The sequence below is a fragment of the Oncorhynchus masou genome, chromosome 30, assembly GCF_036934945.1.
Source record: "Oncorhynchus masou masou isolate Uvic2021 chromosome 30, UVic_Omas_1.1, whole genome shotgun sequence".
In the NCBI taxonomy this organism is placed as follows: Eukaryota; Metazoa; Chordata; class Actinopteri; order Salmoniformes; family Salmonidae; genus Oncorhynchus; species Oncorhynchus masou.
The window spans coordinates 19,330,619-19,347,670 of record NC_088241.1 but is presented as its reverse complement, the minus strand read 5'-3'; the positions used below and the strand labels follow the sequence as shown (position 1 = coordinate 19,347,670).

The following is a 17,052-nucleotide window of genomic DNA, read 5'->3' as shown; positions in this document are numbered from 1 at the left end:
TTCCTGTGGTTTCCTCCCCTCTCCCTTTCCTCACATGACCTCCTTTTCATTTCCATGAAAACAGTACTGCCCATTCAACCATGTGTTACGGAAACCCATCCATCTCAGTTGTCTATTTGCACAGTCTAATATTTATTCTTTTTTTTCTGAGTATGCTATGTGAAACCTAAACATTTTACATAGTGATAGTGAATTGTCTGTTTTGTTGTTTTACATGCCAGCATAGCCAGATATTCCGTGTATACTACTGACATAAATTGGAAGGGTCTTGAACAACAGTATAGTAACCCACCTCTGCGTAATGTTGCTGTGCTGAATGGTGGAGAGCTGATCTCGGTGTAGGACCTCTCATGGGGCATGGTCGTCCTCATCTCCATGTAGCTGCTCTCAGGAGGGACGAAGGGCAGGCCGGGCAGGTCTTTAATGGTGGCGTAGGGGTTCTCACTGTTCAGAGAACTGCTGCTAGCTGCCACCACAGTGTCCTTTAGTTCGGTCACTAACAAGGGGCAGAGTGTAAAAGTTAACAGAGGAGCTGACTGGCTCTGGGTCAGCCAGGTCACATGTAGTTTGTCATCTGGTGATGGGTTGACAGTTCAGGCATGTTTTATGTTAAATGTTCCACAAAAGGAAGGCATGTGTGAAAATGGATTGATGGACATGTTGCCTAGAGTAGTTCTAGAGAAAAGCAAGCATATTTCATGTTAACTTGGAGTTGCTGGAAATGAAGGAGAAAAGGGATATATATATATATATAGGAAGCATGGAAAACTACCTTTGTTGTAATATTTCCCAAGGCTGGCACTGTAGCTATAACTGCGGTCAATGCTGAAAGCTCCTGTAAACATGAAACATTTTGCATAAACTATTTATAGCAAACTCATAAAAGACAAATATCCTGTCTTGGTATTAAATCAATATCAGGTGATGAAATGGAGGATGAAAGTTGGTGAAGAACTGGCAGTTTGAAACAGGCAGTAAAAAAGACGGGCCTGGTTCTTTGCGAGCCTCATGGTGTTTCCAGTCTGCAGGCAAAGTGGCATTGCTCTCCACCCCGAACAGGCCTCTCTCCCTCTCCATGTTCTTCACATCACAGAAGAGCTGGTTATTGGTGTTCTGTTTGAAAGACACCAATATTAACCAATCGGAAATCATACAGCTCCTCTCAAACAAGCATATCCTGTATTTTATTTGAATTTTTTTATTTTACCTTTATTTTTCTAGGCAAGTCAGTTAAGAACAAATTCTTATTTTCAATGACTGACCTAGGAACAGTGGGTTAACTGCCTGTTCAGGGGCAGAACGGCAGATTTGTACCTTGTCAGCTCGGGGATTCGAACTTGCAACCTTTCGGTTACTAGTCCAACGCTCTAACCACTAGGCTACCTTGCCGTGAGCAGCCCCTACCCTGCTGTATAAAGGACACGGGTGTAACAGAGTTGACTCGAGACGGAGGTGACGGTAATGACACTTGCCTTGATGGTACGGTCCTGGTTGTTGGGGACGTGTGGTAGAGGGGGTCTGCTCCAAGTCAATGTGTGATAGCTGGGGTTGTAGTAGTGGTGGTAGCTGTGAGGAACATCTGAGCAAGAAGGGACATGACATCAATAACCAGCACTGTGTATAAAATACATTACTGTGTATGAATCCTCACCAAAACTGTAACCTAGCCAGCGCTACAGTATGGATACATTATGTGGTCAAACTATTTGCAAACATTCGTTTTTTAACGTAATATTTTAAACCAAAGCTGTATCAATACAGTACCTGGTATTGCGTATTCGGAGTTGACGGTGCGTGAGGTGGAGAAGGAGACTGTTGGTGTGTTGGCTTGCTTGTCTTTCTGCCGGCGGCGGTAGAGCAGTAGCAGGGCCAGCAGCAGCACCACCAGCATGACCAGCACTCCGATGCCTGCGATGGCCCCCCACGAGTCCCTCTCCCCCGGGGACACGGGCACCATCATACTCACAAAGCGTTCTGTGTGGAGCACAGAGAACAAGGGTCATCACCGTCACAGGCCCTCCAGTCATCACCGTCACAATACTTAATGCTGAATAGACTTAGGTAGATAATAACCAAAGTTTCATTGCCGTCTTATTTAACTGGATTGTAGCAGATTCAATAGACAACTCAATAGACAACTATTATAGTCTGGTAGCTATGGGCAACAGTATGTCATTTTCAAGCTTGTAAACTTATGTATGGTTAGTAACTGTTCATTGGGTAAAAGGGGAGACCATGCCTTTTTTGCAGTCGATCCCTGGTCCTGATTCACACACACACTCTCCTGTCTGTGGGTCGCAGTAGAAGTTGGGTGGGCAGGAGCAGACTTGGGCACAGTTAAGGCCAAACATCCCATGGTGGCATTCTAAAGGCACATGCAGATATTCAAAGTATGACTCATGAATTTGAACTCTTTATTTAAAAAAAATGGCATTGATTTCAATCAGCAAAGGTCAAGTTGGGCATATGTTGTGATACAGTAAAAAATCAATTGAGCCAGACTTACGTAGAGTACAGTCAGGGCCTGTCCATCCTGGGGGGCAGAGGCAGGACCCATCCTGATGGTGGCACGATGAGTTGTGGGCACATCTACACACTCCAGTACATTGCTTACCATAGAGACCCACTGGACAGGCTAGGAATTACACCAAAACACACGTCAAGGTCAAATATAATACACACATGAAAAAATGACCATGTAAAGCACTAAAGTATGCCAAGATGCTGCGGGTCTTCTATATGTACGCTAGTTTGACTATAGGTGAGATGTGATTTAGTGCTGACCTTGTTCACAAAGGGCTCCAGTGTACCCGGGGGTACACACACACTGGCCTGTGACATGGTGGCAGGAGGAGGAGTGGGCACAGGACGGGCATGTTATACTGCACTGGTCACCATACACACCTGCACTGCACACTGAGAGAAAGAGAGAGATTATGGTGATTCATAACAATTTAGCAACTTGACACACAACTTAGCATATGAATGAGATTGATGGTGATAGAGTGACATTTTCTACTTATTTATACAGGCATCAATATCAAGCATTTTATGTACTCACTTTGTTGACAGGTGGGTCCCCAGTAACCAGGGAGACAAACGCAGGCACCGCTGTGTGGCAGACATGTGGCACTGTTCTGACAGAAGCAGCTCTGGTTACAGTGACGTCCCCATGTATCCTCTGAGCATGTCTGGGCACAGCGGGCACCTAGGAGAGAAAAGCACACACAGGACAGACAGACAGAGAGACAGAGACACAGAGACACAGAGAGACACACAGAGACAGAGACAGAGACAGAGAGTGAGACACAGAGAGACACAGAGAGAGAGAGAGACAGAGAGTGGGACAGAGAGACAGACAGAAAGACAGCGAGAGAGAGAGACAGAGAGAGAGAGACACAGAGAGAGGTTAAAACCTGTAGATCACATTGGACTGACTCATTTCCAGGTCCATCCCAAGCTGACACAAACTCAACGGGGGCGTCGGTGCTTACCAGTCCACCCTGGCAGACACTGGCACTGCCCGCTGGCACCCTGGCAGCCATCTGCGTTTAGGCAGTCACACCTCTTCAGGCAGCCTGGCCCGAACGTGCCCATCTGTACAGCAAACACATGCCAACCACGAAAGCATCGTCAAGGGAATCCCTGAACCATTTGGCAGCACAGTCAGAGTCAAGCAAACTGTACTTTGGCAAGATACACTGTAAATACATCATAGTTGGCAGATTTTCCTCATTGAGGAAAAGGAGGACTGAAGATAAGGGGAAGTCCAGAATATAGGCTTATGGATGCACAGAATGAGCTACAGTAGAGAGATAAAGACAGTGATTATAGTATGAGTAACATTACTAATATATGCAATGAAAAAAATCACATCAGGCCCAAGTTACGTTAAGATCATGTTTCCTTTTAATAAACGTTATAGCTACAGTATCATACTGGCACTTACGGGACATGGTTGGTCGCACAGGGGCCCCTGCCAGCCTGGAGAGCAAGTGCAGGATCCGTCTGCTGGGTTACACAATGCCCCATTGGCACACTGGCACGTGGCGTTGCAACCCGGGCCCCAGGTGCCCTTAGAACAGGGCATGGAGCAGTACCGCCCTCGCCAGCCTGGAGAGAGACAGAGAGGGACATTTTGTAAAGGAATCATACATGTCTGTGTCTGTCAGCCTGCATGTTTGTCTAAATGTCTTTCTGTAAAGAGGAGCAGCTATTTTGGAACAAAACACATGTCTGCTTCTGATACCTATGGCTGGATTCAAACGGTGTCGCGGAGGTTCAAGGTTACAGCGTGATTGAACTTTAAAGGCAATGTTCCCAGGTTAGCTAGCGGTGACAGCATTCACGGTAAACGCTGCATACGTCGGCTCAAAAGGAAGTCCTGTTTCAATGTAGTTTGAATGTAACGCTTCAGCGACACAGACGGAATCGCGTTCTAACTGACTGGTTCACACAATAAGGTAGCCACAGACACACTCACGCCGTTGAGTATGTCTGCGTGTCTGTTTGTCCCATCGGAGTAGAGATATTATGACTATTCTCTCTCAGTCAGACTGTCTCTTATCAGTGACTCACCCTCTTTGCAGAAGCAGGTCCCATCAATGGGAGAGCAGTACACTGAGTTGGAACAGGAGCACTCCAGAGAACAGTCCTTCCCATAGGTACCACTCTTACAGGGACTCTCACAGTGAGCACCCTACGCAACAGACATAAGCAGGTTATAACAGCTCACAACAACAGAAAAGCAGAATATATGCAATATGAGTATACATTTCTGCATGCATGTTTATTACCTTAAGTAAATAACCCAAATAAATGATGCTTTAGTTATTGTCAGTGCCATTCTGTGCCCCAGTATTGCCTGTCACTCACCGTGTACCCAGGGGCACAGTGGCAGTCCCCGCTCACACTGTCACACACCCCTCCGTTGACACACAGGCAGGGCTCCAGGCAACCATGGCCGTAGTAACCACGGGCGCAAGTCTCGTTGCAGTAAAGCCCCGCCCAGCCTGGCTGGCATGTGCACTCGCCTTTCAGTGGGTGACAGCTAGCCAATGGACAGAGGAAAACATGATCACATGGGTGAGCACAATTAATACAGAATTTAACAAATCTAAGAATTATAAACAACAAAAAAATGTAAAAACTATTATGGGCTTGTGTGTGTGTGTGTGTGTGTGTGTGTGTGTGTGTGTGTGTGTGTGTGTGTGTGTGTGTGTGTGTGTGTGTGTGTGTGTGTGTGTGTGTGTGTGTGTGTGTGTGCGTGCGTGTGTGCGTGCGTGTGTGTGTGTGTGAATTGTTATATGTGGCAGTGTGTGTGTGTACCCTTTCTTGATCCATACCTGAGTGTGTGTGTGTCGTGGCAGCGGCAGGTGCGTTCACATTGAAGGCCATAGGTGCCGTGCCTACACATCCTCTCTCTGCACTGGGGTCCACTGAAGCCAGGCTCACACAGACAGCCTCCATCTATGTTATAGCAGCGAGACCCGTTGGCACAGTCGCACACACCCTTACAGTCCCGCCCGTAACTACCCACCCGGCACTCCTCGCTGCACCTGTGGAGATACCACACATACACACAAATCAGGACAAACTCTGCAACCAAAGTGGAATAACTTATATCTGGCTCGAACTGAATCAGAAACTATTCTGTTTGCACCCTATTTAATATCCTGTATGACAGATACATGAACTGTATGATATAAACAACTTCTACCCAACCATGTGCGCAGGTTGAGTATACGGCACATGTACAGCATCGGTCTCTACTGCAGAGAGTTAGATAAACACACACACCTGTTTCCAGTGAAGCCTTCAGCACACTGGCAATGGCCTGTCTCAGGGTCGCAGTGGCCCCGGTTGTGACACACACACTCGTGGGCACAGTTAGGACCAAACCTGCCCTCTGCACAGCGCTCTGTACACACCTCACCCTGAGAAAGAGAGAAAGAGAGAGGAGACAAAGAGAGAAAGAGTTTACATGGTACGATGACATTAAAAGAGGGATCTGATTGATAACCTCAAAAGACAAAGATTTCCACGTTGACCCACTGATGCTGTGTTTGAGTCGGGATCAGGAAACATACCGTCCAACCAGGGGGGCACGCACAGATTCCCTTCCCCTGGCAGATTCCCCCATTCTGGCACGGGCATCGCAGCGGGCATCGACTCCTTGGGCATGCCTTCTCACAGCTGAGGAACATGGAGGAAAGAACACTGAGTGGCAGCTCAACTCAGATTGTGTAGAGATGGAAATGTAGGGTACAAGTTAACGAGTTCCTATCTTTTTCAATTTAGTGGAATCTCTTTGCGATCCAGTGCATAAGCATACAGAGAAAGTTGTTCAAGGACAAATAAAATTACTGCACTTGCAACAAATACTCAACTGTACACAGTGGAATTCATCAAAAGTGGTACATTGCCAAACACTTCTACTAGTGCTTATAGTCAAAGGGCCTCTCACCAAAAAAAGGCTTCAGAAAAGGCATTCCGTGACCCAGGAAACAAACATCATTACGCAGATCATTTTATGAGTATGAGGACTGTGTGTTTCAAAACTTGTAAACATTGCACGTTGCTTAAATATTACAAATCAAAGATGCCATTTCAAAATCATAGCATTTTGGGTCATTTCCTCTAGCAAAATAATGAGGTTGGCATGCTACACCTTGGTTACATTTGTTACACACTTTCCGTTGTCCACGCTTGCAGAAAGCAACTTATGTACCGGACCGGAGAAATCCCAGAATAATACAAGATCAGAAGCTGTTGAAAGGTGCTAAATAGATTTTTGTATCAGATTTCAGAACATCACATTATGTAGCTGTCGGGACCTTGAATGTTTTGAGAGCTGTTGTTAGCTGGCAAATGTGCTGTCTTTAGTTTGGCTAGAAGGCAAAAGCAATGATGGCCCTTGTAAGCTAAATACAGCTGACAAAACATCTTATACGGGTTCATCTGGATCAGTGAAGGACCGGTACATTGCTAGGGATATTATCCAGAATGTTGCTAGGAGCGTTGCTCGGGATATTATCCAAGATGCGCTATGATTTTGATGCTAAAGACATAACTTTAATTTTTTTAAACAAATTAATATGCAACTTTTACAAGTTTTGAATCACACAGTGTTCATATTCACAAGATTATCTACCGAGATTGCCGACATTTTGCAGTTTTGTTTCCTGGGTCATGGATCAACACATTTTTTTGAGGGTGGACCTTGGACTATTAGAGTGCTGTGTTGATTTCTGACGTTGGCAGCTGCCTCATATAAATAATTCCCACTAATTCCGAGTGGTTCTCTACTCATCCTCAGGGGCATCTAAAACACAGGGTGTAACTAATGACTCATCCTCAGGGGCATCTAAAACACAGGGTGTAACTAATGACTCATCCTCAGGGGCATCTAAAACACAGGGTGTAACTAATGACTCATCCTCAGGGGCATCTAAAACACAGGGTGTAACTAATGACTCATCCTCAGGGGCATCTAAAACACAGGGTGTAACTAATGACTCATCCTCAGGGGCATCTAAAACACAGGTTGTAACTAATGACTCATCCTCAGGGGCATCTAAAACACAGGGTGTAACTAATGACTCATCCTCAGGGGCATCTAAAACACAGGTTGTAACTAATGACTCATCCTCAGGGGCATCTAAAACACAGGGTGTAACTAATGACTCATCCTCAGGGGCATCTAAAACACAGGTTGTAACTAATGACTCATCCTCAGGGGCATCTAAAACACAGGTTGTAACTAATGACTCATGCTCAGGGGCATCTAAAACACAGGTTGTAACTAATGACTCATGCTCTAACCTAGTGTTTCAAGAGGGGCTCTTTTGCTGCATTGGTAGGATGGAATAAGGCCATAGGATATGGTATAACAATTAGTCTACTGCCTCTGCATTTTGTCTTTCCAACCTTAACATTCTATTTACTTTATATTGATACATACTGCTGAAGGCCTATTTGAGAGAGCGTTGGTTCTACAACTCACAATGTCCCAGTGAAATGTTCTCGACACAGGCACTCTCCGGTCACTTTATTGCAGGATCCCCCAGTTCCACACTGGCACTTCTGAAGACAGCCCTTGCCAAAGGTGCCTGGTGGGCAGGGGTCCTCGCAGCGGCGCCCAATGTAGCCTGGAGGACACTGGCAGGTACCGGTCACAGGATTGCACAGGCCACCGTTCTCACACTTACACAGCTGACCACAACCTGGACCCCAGTGTTGGTCATCGCAGGCTGGGAGACACACACAGACACAGATGATAACAGACACGTAAAAAAGAAACCCCATACAGTGGACTGGTGGGCCAGTGTACAATGTTTTCCATCTGATACTGTATCTCTGAAAATGTTTTCTTAATATTAACTTAACCTGATGTAGTTGCATGGTGTTACACTGTATACTATATGTGATGTCATTGCAATGCACATTAACAAAAACATATCCAATGAAATTCCATTTGGACCACTGGGACTGTCATGTTTCATCCCAACAACAACAGCACAGGAACCTGAGTAGAAGACGATGGTAAAGATCACTCCCCCAGGGACAATATATCTATACATGTATAGTCATGAATTTCCAACAAACAGAGACATAGTCTATGTCCAACTCTAGCCCTAATAGCTCCAGGATCTTATGTTACAGACTTGTGAATCACGATTGACAGGGCGATTTGCATGGAGCCAACAAGATGGATGAGGTTAAAATTGAGAATTTGACAGCGGCCTTTCAGGTTGGCTCCGGCGGTTATCGCCAACCGGTGATTCACACAGGGTTTGGATTTCAATCAGAGTTAAGGAGCGTCCGGGGGGATCATTCCTGATTCTACGGGAACCAGGATCCCACATGGACACACACTGACTCCTCCAATGTCTCATCAATAATGCAGACGGACTGCGGTACAAACCCTATTCAATGGAAAAAAAGATATCCAATACAGGTGATGTAACTGATGCTTTGCACACAAGTGATGATCTCACTAACTATCATGGTGACAACCATTCAATGATAGATTGATACTTGTCTTATTGAGGTTATTGGGGAATGATCACAAACAAATCATAGGTTTTAAATGGATTCTAGTGTGCTTGCTTCAGTCACAACTACTATTGCAGTAAAAACTACTACTACTTCTTCCACTATGAGACAAATACTTTTAGACAGCTGAAGCAAGCACACACATTTTCTACAGGAACGGTATCTTTTCTACGTAGTTTATCGTGAGATCTTCCACCCACCTTTCTTTCCTTCAGTCACATACAATATGTGCTGTGTCACAGTTTCAAGCAGGACTTCTTTGACAATTAAATGGAGGGGACAGTATGGCCAAATTAGGGTTTGGAGCGTAAACTACCACATAGCAGAGAAATGTTTATCACTCTAACTCAGAACAAGACCTTTTTCTCCTTTCTTTGTTTAAATGAATCAAACGTTTACTCATTCCCTGTGTGGGCAGAGACGCTGAGAGGCTGCAGTTGGAGTGTGTGACACATTGAGTTATGGGAAGCTCAGCTGGAGCAGCAATAATGTTTGCACAGGCGTTCTCCAGGACGCCAATGGAGATTTAGGACCTGCAGGGTACTAGGCCATCTACTATCCGCTATCATAGTCCAGGCCTGACAAGGCCAGCCATGAGTGTGGGTGAGTGAAACATGATGGATTGGACACCTATGCTTTGAAGAGCTGTGCTAGGACCAGCTGGCTGTGCCCAAGCCTCTGCACTTACTCAACTTATAACAGAACCCAGACCTGTTCTCAGGGAGATTGTCAATATGTTTGTTTACATCTGATCAGGGTTCAAAAGTGAATTTTTTTCGATTGATGCGCTCTTTAAAAATGGCAAGTCTCCATTGTACTGTAAATTGAATGCATTAAGATAAGGTGGGACACTTATCTTCTTTCCCAAAGTGTATTGTTCAAGTGGTGGTGGGGCAGCAGGTTGGCCTAGTGGTTAACCCCCGAGCTGACAAGGTACAAATCTGTCGTTCTGCCCTTGAACAGGCAGTTAACCCACTGTTCCTAGGCCGTCATTGAAAATAAGAATTTGTTCTTAACTGACTTGCCTAGTTAAATAAAATAAAGGTGGTGGAGGTCACATCTGCATCTAACCACATTATCTCCCACATATCTAACTGAAACACATCCAGTCCTTCTTTTCCCCACACCCTTCTTTCTCACACACCCTTCTGGAGTGTATCACTCTATTCTTAAGTATCAAAACTCAACCAGTCTTCTTTTTCTGTATCCAAACCTCCCAACCTCACCAAATATGTATTATTCCATCACAATCGCTCTTCCCAAAACAATCTCTTATTAAACTACATTTATTTATTTATTTCTCTCTCTTTCATTCTCTTTGTCCACTTCTTTCTCTGGCTGCCTCTGCCCCCACCCCCTTCTTCCCCTCTCTCTTGGTCTCTATCTCTCCCTCTTCCTCTGTTTTTCTCTCAGCTCCCAGTGCTAAACCTCAGCCTTTCTCTCTCATTTCCCTCAGCTAGCTCAACACACAAGAATCTATTCCAGGAAGTGTCAGCTCTCATTCTGCCAGTGGGCTTTATTATAGGACTCAGCAGTATGGGGCCGAGGCCAGCACTTGTTTGCCCAGAGAGAGAAGGAGAGAGAGACAAAGTGGGAAAGGGGTAACATTTTCCATTTCCCCTTCCCATCATCCCCTCTGAAGGCATCACACACCACCAGCTTAAGTTAAGTCCTCCATTCAGCACTGTACTAGTGACCTGGTTGAGTTCAGAAGAACACTGGCATAGATTAACTAGAAGTTTCTGGGTTAATAAAATATTTCTGGGATAAATAAAATGTAAAACATTAATCCTGTGCTGAGATAAAGCTTTTTTTTTAACTATACATTTTTTAGCATAGGATTCCAAAAGTGTATACTTGCAAAATACGGAAAATATTGATTTTACATCCCGGGCCCTGGGTCTAAGCATGCAGTATAAGCTTTGGGAATGTTATATACTTGATGTAGCATAAAATGGCAGGTGAAAGGAAGGCAGTGGGACATAGTGTTCTCCTGGTCTAATAAACTGTTTTCTGGACTGTGGCTTACTTCAATGACGCATCACTGTTTATTTGGTCCCTTGCTGTTTCCATTGGAAAACTCTATGTGTGATTGAGTGTTGTGTGTGAGGATCAGTTTTTGAGTAATGGTCATTTGTCCTTTCCTGCAGTGTGTGTGTGTGTGTGTGTGTGTGTGTGTGTGTGTGTGTGTGTGTGTGTGTGTGTGTGTGTGTGTGTGTGTGTGTGTGTGTGTGTGTGTGTGTGTGTGTGTGTGCGTGCGTGCGTGCGTGCGTGCGTGTGTGTGTTGATGTAACGCACCACTGGAGCAGTCGTCGCCACGCCAGCCTCCCTCACACTGGCAGCGGTCTGGAGCAACACATCTCCCATGGACACACTCCTTAGTACAGCGGGCTAGTGATGAAAAACACACACAAACACACTCTTACTAGACGAGAAGGTTTGTGGAGAGTATATATATTATGTAAGCCATGCATGTCAACTCTGCAGAATGTAACCAATTCAGCAACCAACCAAGCACAAAACTGGATGAATTTTCTAAGTTTGTTTTGATATGCTAATAAACAAAAGCCATGGCGTTAAACTTACGGACACATTTGTCTCTGCTCTCGTAGTAGCCAGGGCAACACTGGTACCTTAGGCGGTAGTCCATCTTCACCGCCTGTCTGTATGCTGTCTTATAGGTGATCCTGGCCAACACAAAGTCCAATAGAGAATACTTCCTGTTACCCTCTGACCTCATGGACACAACCAGGAAGTAAACAGGAAGTGAGTCGGCAGGCTGTGTTACCTGTGACGTGTGCATCTGTAGGAGGTGCGTGGCTCAGAGCAAGGTTCCTCTGTCACCTGGTCATAAGGGTGGGCATATGACTCCTTCACTGAGGTTGTGAAGCTGCATGAAAGGACAAAATGTACTCAGACATAATATAGTGCCTTGTGAAAGTATTCGGCCCCCTTGAACTTTGCGACCTTTTGCCACATTTCAGGCTTCAAACATAAAGATATAAAACTGTATTTTTTGTGAAGAATCAACAACAAGTGGGACACAATCATGAAGTGGAACGACATTTATTGGATATTTCAAACTTTTTTAACAAATCAAATACTGAAAAATTGGGCGTGCAAAATTATTCAGCCCCTTTACTTTCAGTGCAGCAAACTCTCTCCAGAAGTTCAGTGAGGATCTCTGAATGATCCAATGTTGACCTAAATGACTAATGATGATAAATACAATCCACCTGTGTGTAATCAAGTCTCCGTATAAATGCACCTGCACTGTGATAGTCTCAGAGGTCCGTTAAAAGCGAAGAGAGCATCATGAAGAACAAGGAACACACCAGGCAGGTCCGAGATACTGTTGTGAAGAAGTTTAAAGCCGGATTTGGATACAAAAAGCTTTAAACATCCCAAGGAGCACTGTGCAAGCGATAATATTGAAATGGAAGGAGTATCAGACCACTGCAAATCTACCAAGACCTGGCCGTCCCTCTAAACTTTCAGCTCATACAAGGAGAAGACTGATCAGAGATGCAGCCAAGAGGCCCATGATCACTCTGGATGAACTGCAGAGATCTACAGCTGAGGTGGGAGACTCTGTCCATAGGACAACAATCAGTCGTATATTGCACAAATCTGGCCTTTATGGAAGAGTGGCAAGAAGAAAGCCATTTCTTAAAGATATCCATAAAAAAGTGTTGTTTAAAGTTTGCCACAAGCCACCTGGGAGACACACCAAACATGTGGAAGAAGGTGCTCTGGTCAGATGAAACCAAAATTGAACTTTTTGGCAACAATGCAAAACGTTATGTTTGGTGTAAAAGCAACACAGCTCATCACCCTGAACACACCATACCCACTGTCAAACATGGTGGTGGCAGCATCATGGTTTGGGCCTGCTTTTCTTCAGCAGGGACAGGGAAGATGGTTAAAATTGATGGGAAGATGGATGGAGCCAAATACAGGACCATTCTGGAAGAAAACCTGATGGAGTCTGCAAAAGACCTGAGACTGGGACGGAGATTTGTCTTCCAACAAGACAATGATCCAAAACATAAAGCAAAATCTACAATGGAATGATTCAAAAATAAACATATCCAGGTGTTAGAATGGCCAAGTCAAAGTCCAGACCCGAATCCAATCGAGAATCTGTGGAAAGAACTGAAAACTGCTGTTCACAAATGCTCTCCATCCAACCTCACTGAGCTGTTTTGCAAGGAGGAATGGGAAAAAAATTCAGTCTCTCGATGTGCAAAACTGATAGAGACATACCCCAAGCGACTTACAGCTGTAATCGCAGCAAAAGGTGGCGCTACAAAGTATTAACTTAAGGGGGCTGAATAATTTTGCACGCCCAATTTTTCAGTTTTTGATTTGTTAAAAAAGTTTGAAATATCCAATAAATGTCGTTCCACTTCATGATTATGTCCCACTTGTTGTTGATTCTTCACACAAAAATACAGTTTTATATCTTTATGTTTGAAGCCTGAAATGTGGCAAAAAGTCGCAAAGTTCAAGGGGGCCGAATACTTTCGCAAGGGACTGTAATACATTGACAGAACGGACCCATAATGGTCTAGAGTTGAGACAACCTGAAGTTGATATTTTGTGCTACATCTTCAATGATAAGTGCAACAACGAACAACAAGTTATCTACAATGAAACCTGCTGCTACTTCTATTTCTTTCTCACAAACTAAACAGTATAAACAAAAAATGTGCTCCCTTCTATTCTTGTACAATGACATGAGATGAGCTACACTGACTTACCTCTCCCATAGGCTACACACGTTGGGGTCCCTGGGGTTCAGAGACCAGGACAGGCCAGTCAGAACGCTCAGAACCAGCAGCACGGTACAGGTCTGCAGTGACTGCATGGTCCTGAGGAGAGAAAGGGAGGAAAAAGGTTATGGAGGATATTTATAATGCCTGTCTATGGGAGCAATAGCAGTGATAATAGGCTACAGATCGAAAGCATGAGGACCAACATTTGAAGAGAGGGTTAGTTATTAAGGATCAGGTTATTAGCAGGAAAGGGGATAATCAAATACCTATCTTTTTTTCTCTCATTAAACAGCAAATCAAATCATACTGACTTTGATAAACTGATAAACTGACTTGTCTGTTTTTTGTTTGGCACTGCTTTTAGCCTGCCATCTGAATTACAAAGATATAAAACACTTATCACTTATCATTTATCTGAAACCTTCCTGTAGTTTCACTCCAAGGGGAATCTAATGATATTTTCAGCACCTATTAAGCATGGTAAGCATTACCCCTTGTAAAAGAGTTCATTAAACACTAAGCAGAGGTAAGGCAGCGGGCCAGCATTGAGCCGCTTACCAAAACCCTCCCCGTCGCGTTCCCTACTCTCCCCATATGGCAACTTAGAACAGAGGAATCTGAGCAGTGGTGTAGAGTACTTAAGTAAAAATACTTTAAGGTACAACTTAAGTCATTTTTTCAGGTATCTGTACTACACTATTTATACTTTTGACAACTTTTACTTTTACTTCATTACGTTCCTAAAGACAATTATGTACTTTTTACTCCATACATTTTCCCTCACCCCGAAAAGTACTTTCATTTTGAATGCTTAGCAGGACAGGAAAATTGTCCAATTCACACATGAATCAAGATCCCTGGTCATCCCTACTGCCTCTGATCTGGCAGACTCACTAAACACAAATGCTTAGTTTGTAAATGATGTCAGTGTTGGGAGTGTGCCACTGTCTATCCGTAAAAAACATTGTGCCGTCTGGTTTGCTTAATATAAGGAATTTGAAATGTTTGTATATTTAACCATTTACATTTACTTTTGATACTTAAGCATATTTAAAACTAAATACATTTAGACTTTTACTCAAGTAGTATTTTACTGAGTGACTTTCACTTTTTCTAAAGACATTTTCTGTGAAGGAATCTTTACTTTTACTCAAGTATGACAATTGGATACTTTTCCCACCACTGAATCTGTGAGTGAGCGAGACAGAAATGGATTGGGGGGAGGAATATGACTCCAGCTACCATCCTAGCTATTATCAATCAGAGCTGGAGAGAAGACTCCACACTCTTCTGCCATGTCCCCTTCCACACTCACACCATCTGGATCCAATCAAAACGCAGACCCAGGGCAACGCCCAGTGATGGGGACCGGAGAAGGCTCTCAAGGAGCGGCAGGGAGGCCGGCACAGAGAAAGTGGTCTTTTTCCCCAAAAACTCCCATGGACATTTTGGGAAGTTCAGGAGCACTATAGCATGGGTGTCAACTGAAGGGCCAGTCCCCTCATCTTGGGAAAGGGACGGTCTTTGGAGGATGGACTCATGTTGACATAAAATTGGTCAAGGGGTATTCAGCTATTTTTATGGTTATTTCAAATGAGATATTTAGCATTTTTGTTCAGTCAAGCAAAGAGAGAAACAACAAGCCACTTCAATAAGTCTAGGTCTAGCCCTTCACAAGGTCTCTTTCTCCCCCCACAATGTAAGGGTGTGGTTATTCAACAATGCCATGCTAGGATCCCTTTTAGGGGCTTCAGCCTAAGCATTTTCCTAATCAGAGTAACAAACAAACTGCAGCCACACCACAGCAGTCACACTAAACCTACAGCTGTAGCTTTGAGTTGATTTGGCACAATTCCCCCTGTAACATAAATCATGTTCATTCACTGATCTGCTGCTTTTGATAGATCACCCTTCACAACCCTCCTGTCCTCTGTGTCAGGAGATAATATACATTCTGGCACACACTCTAACGCCTTAAAAAGCTGCACCACAAAAACAGGATTTTATAAGAACAGGCATATGGGTTTTATTAAGAGGAGCAATCGACTTCAGCAGCCACTTCATTGGACTGGAGAAAATATTTTTCATTAGCTTTTTTCTTTTTAATTGATCTTCATTAGACAAAGTCTTGAAACCGCATGGGAATGTTTAAGTCCCGAGAAAGAGAACGTAGGTTTAATGAGTGCAGACGTGAAGAGAGACAGCTCTGGCTGAAAGTAAAGGCAGCGCAGTTCACATTGCATGTTTGGGTTACCTTTAAATTGAACGGTAGGTCGGTAGACATAACTGGTAAGTAGGTAGCAGACCCCTGCTCAGAGAGGGTAAAATGGTTCAGGCCCCCCCGAAGTAGTCTTTTATTTGCAACTCCACCCACACATGGGTTGATTCCTGATTCCTGATTCCTGCCCAAGCCTTTGCAGCTGAGACTCTTATCAAATTCAACTTACAGTTATGAGCTTAATCCTCATCGTCTTTTTTTTCCATCTTCTTTTATAAAAATCAAGATTTTTCTTCTGTGTTGCTTCATGTAATCAACATAAGATAAAAACATACACAGATGGCAAAATATATGTATTATTATTATTTATTATGTTAAAAGTGCAGATGGGCACCAGATTTGGCTCTACTTATCTATTAGGTCCAGGGTGTAGTCTGGACCAGAGGTGCGTCTCTATGTGCCTTGAATGGTACAGAGGTGGTTCTGGACCTCTAATGCAGCAGCCTGCACTCGAAGGCATTTTTGGTTAGTTTCAATGAGCAAAGCAGACCATCTCAATTGGACTTTCATGTGACCCAATAAAAAAAAGAGGCTAGGAATACACAGCACAACGCACGCACACACTTTCTAATAGTTTCATCGACAGCTCATTTGTTTTTCATGTTCTTAAAACGTTCCATGCACAAAATGAGTCCCATACATTGAAACGGGTATAGAGAGGCTATTCATAGTATCTGAGTATATTCACAAATTCATTGGACTCATCTTGGCTCACAATGTCAAGCGTCACAGATCTAAACAAGTGGCCCACGCGTGTGCCGATCGTACCAACTGGAGAATGTCCTAATGTTTAAAAGGGCCCCACAATGCTCTTTCCAGAACTGCACAGGGACTTCAATGGAGACAAGGCCCAAATGAAAACAGATGTACTCGTGTCACATTAATCTTGCAAGACCGAGACACTCTTATGCATGTTATTACCATTCAATTTCAGTCATG

General features: G+C 43.9%; 1 protein-coding gene across 2 annotated transcripts in view; it reads right to left on the bottom strand.

The window, feature by feature from the left end:
- Positions 1-17,052, bottom strand: part of LOC135522258 (platelet endothelial aggregation receptor 1-like) — a 39,862-nt gene that overhangs the window by 1,014 nt on the left and 21,796 nt on the right. For both annotated transcript variants that reach the window (XM_064948346.1, XM_064948345.1), the window contains 21 exons: positions 13,821-13,931; positions 11,846-11,947; positions 11,644-11,744; positions 11,356-11,448; positions 8,006-8,252; positions 6,090-6,195; positions 5,800-5,936; positions 5,346-5,558; positions 4,876-5,050; positions 4,579-4,699; positions 3,950-4,113; positions 3,495-3,597; positions 3,062-3,208; positions 2,785-2,916; positions 2,507-2,635; positions 2,240-2,365; positions 1,765-1,974; positions 1,473-1,579; positions 990-1,113; positions 773-835; positions 293-496 (listed from right to left, as the gene is read on the bottom strand). In XM_064948346.1, coding sequence (XP_064804418.1) covers positions 293-496; positions 773-835; positions 990-1,113; positions 1,473-1,579; positions 1,765-1,974; positions 2,240-2,365; positions 2,507-2,635; positions 2,785-2,916; positions 3,062-3,208; positions 3,495-3,597; positions 3,950-4,113; positions 4,579-4,699; positions 4,876-5,050; positions 5,346-5,558; positions 5,800-5,936; positions 6,090-6,195; positions 8,006-8,252; positions 11,356-11,448; positions 11,644-11,744; positions 11,846-11,947; positions 13,821-13,927 — 2,911 coding nt within the window. In that variant the 5' untranslated portion in view covers positions 13,928-13,931. The remainder of the gene's footprint in view (positions 1-292; positions 497-772; positions 836-989; positions 1,114-1,472; positions 1,580-1,764; positions 1,975-2,239; positions 2,366-2,506; positions 2,636-2,784; positions 2,917-3,061; positions 3,209-3,494; positions 3,598-3,949; positions 4,114-4,578; positions 4,700-4,875; positions 5,051-5,345; positions 5,559-5,799; positions 5,937-6,089; positions 6,196-8,005; positions 8,253-11,355; positions 11,449-11,643; positions 11,745-11,845; positions 11,948-13,820; positions 13,932-17,052) is intronic.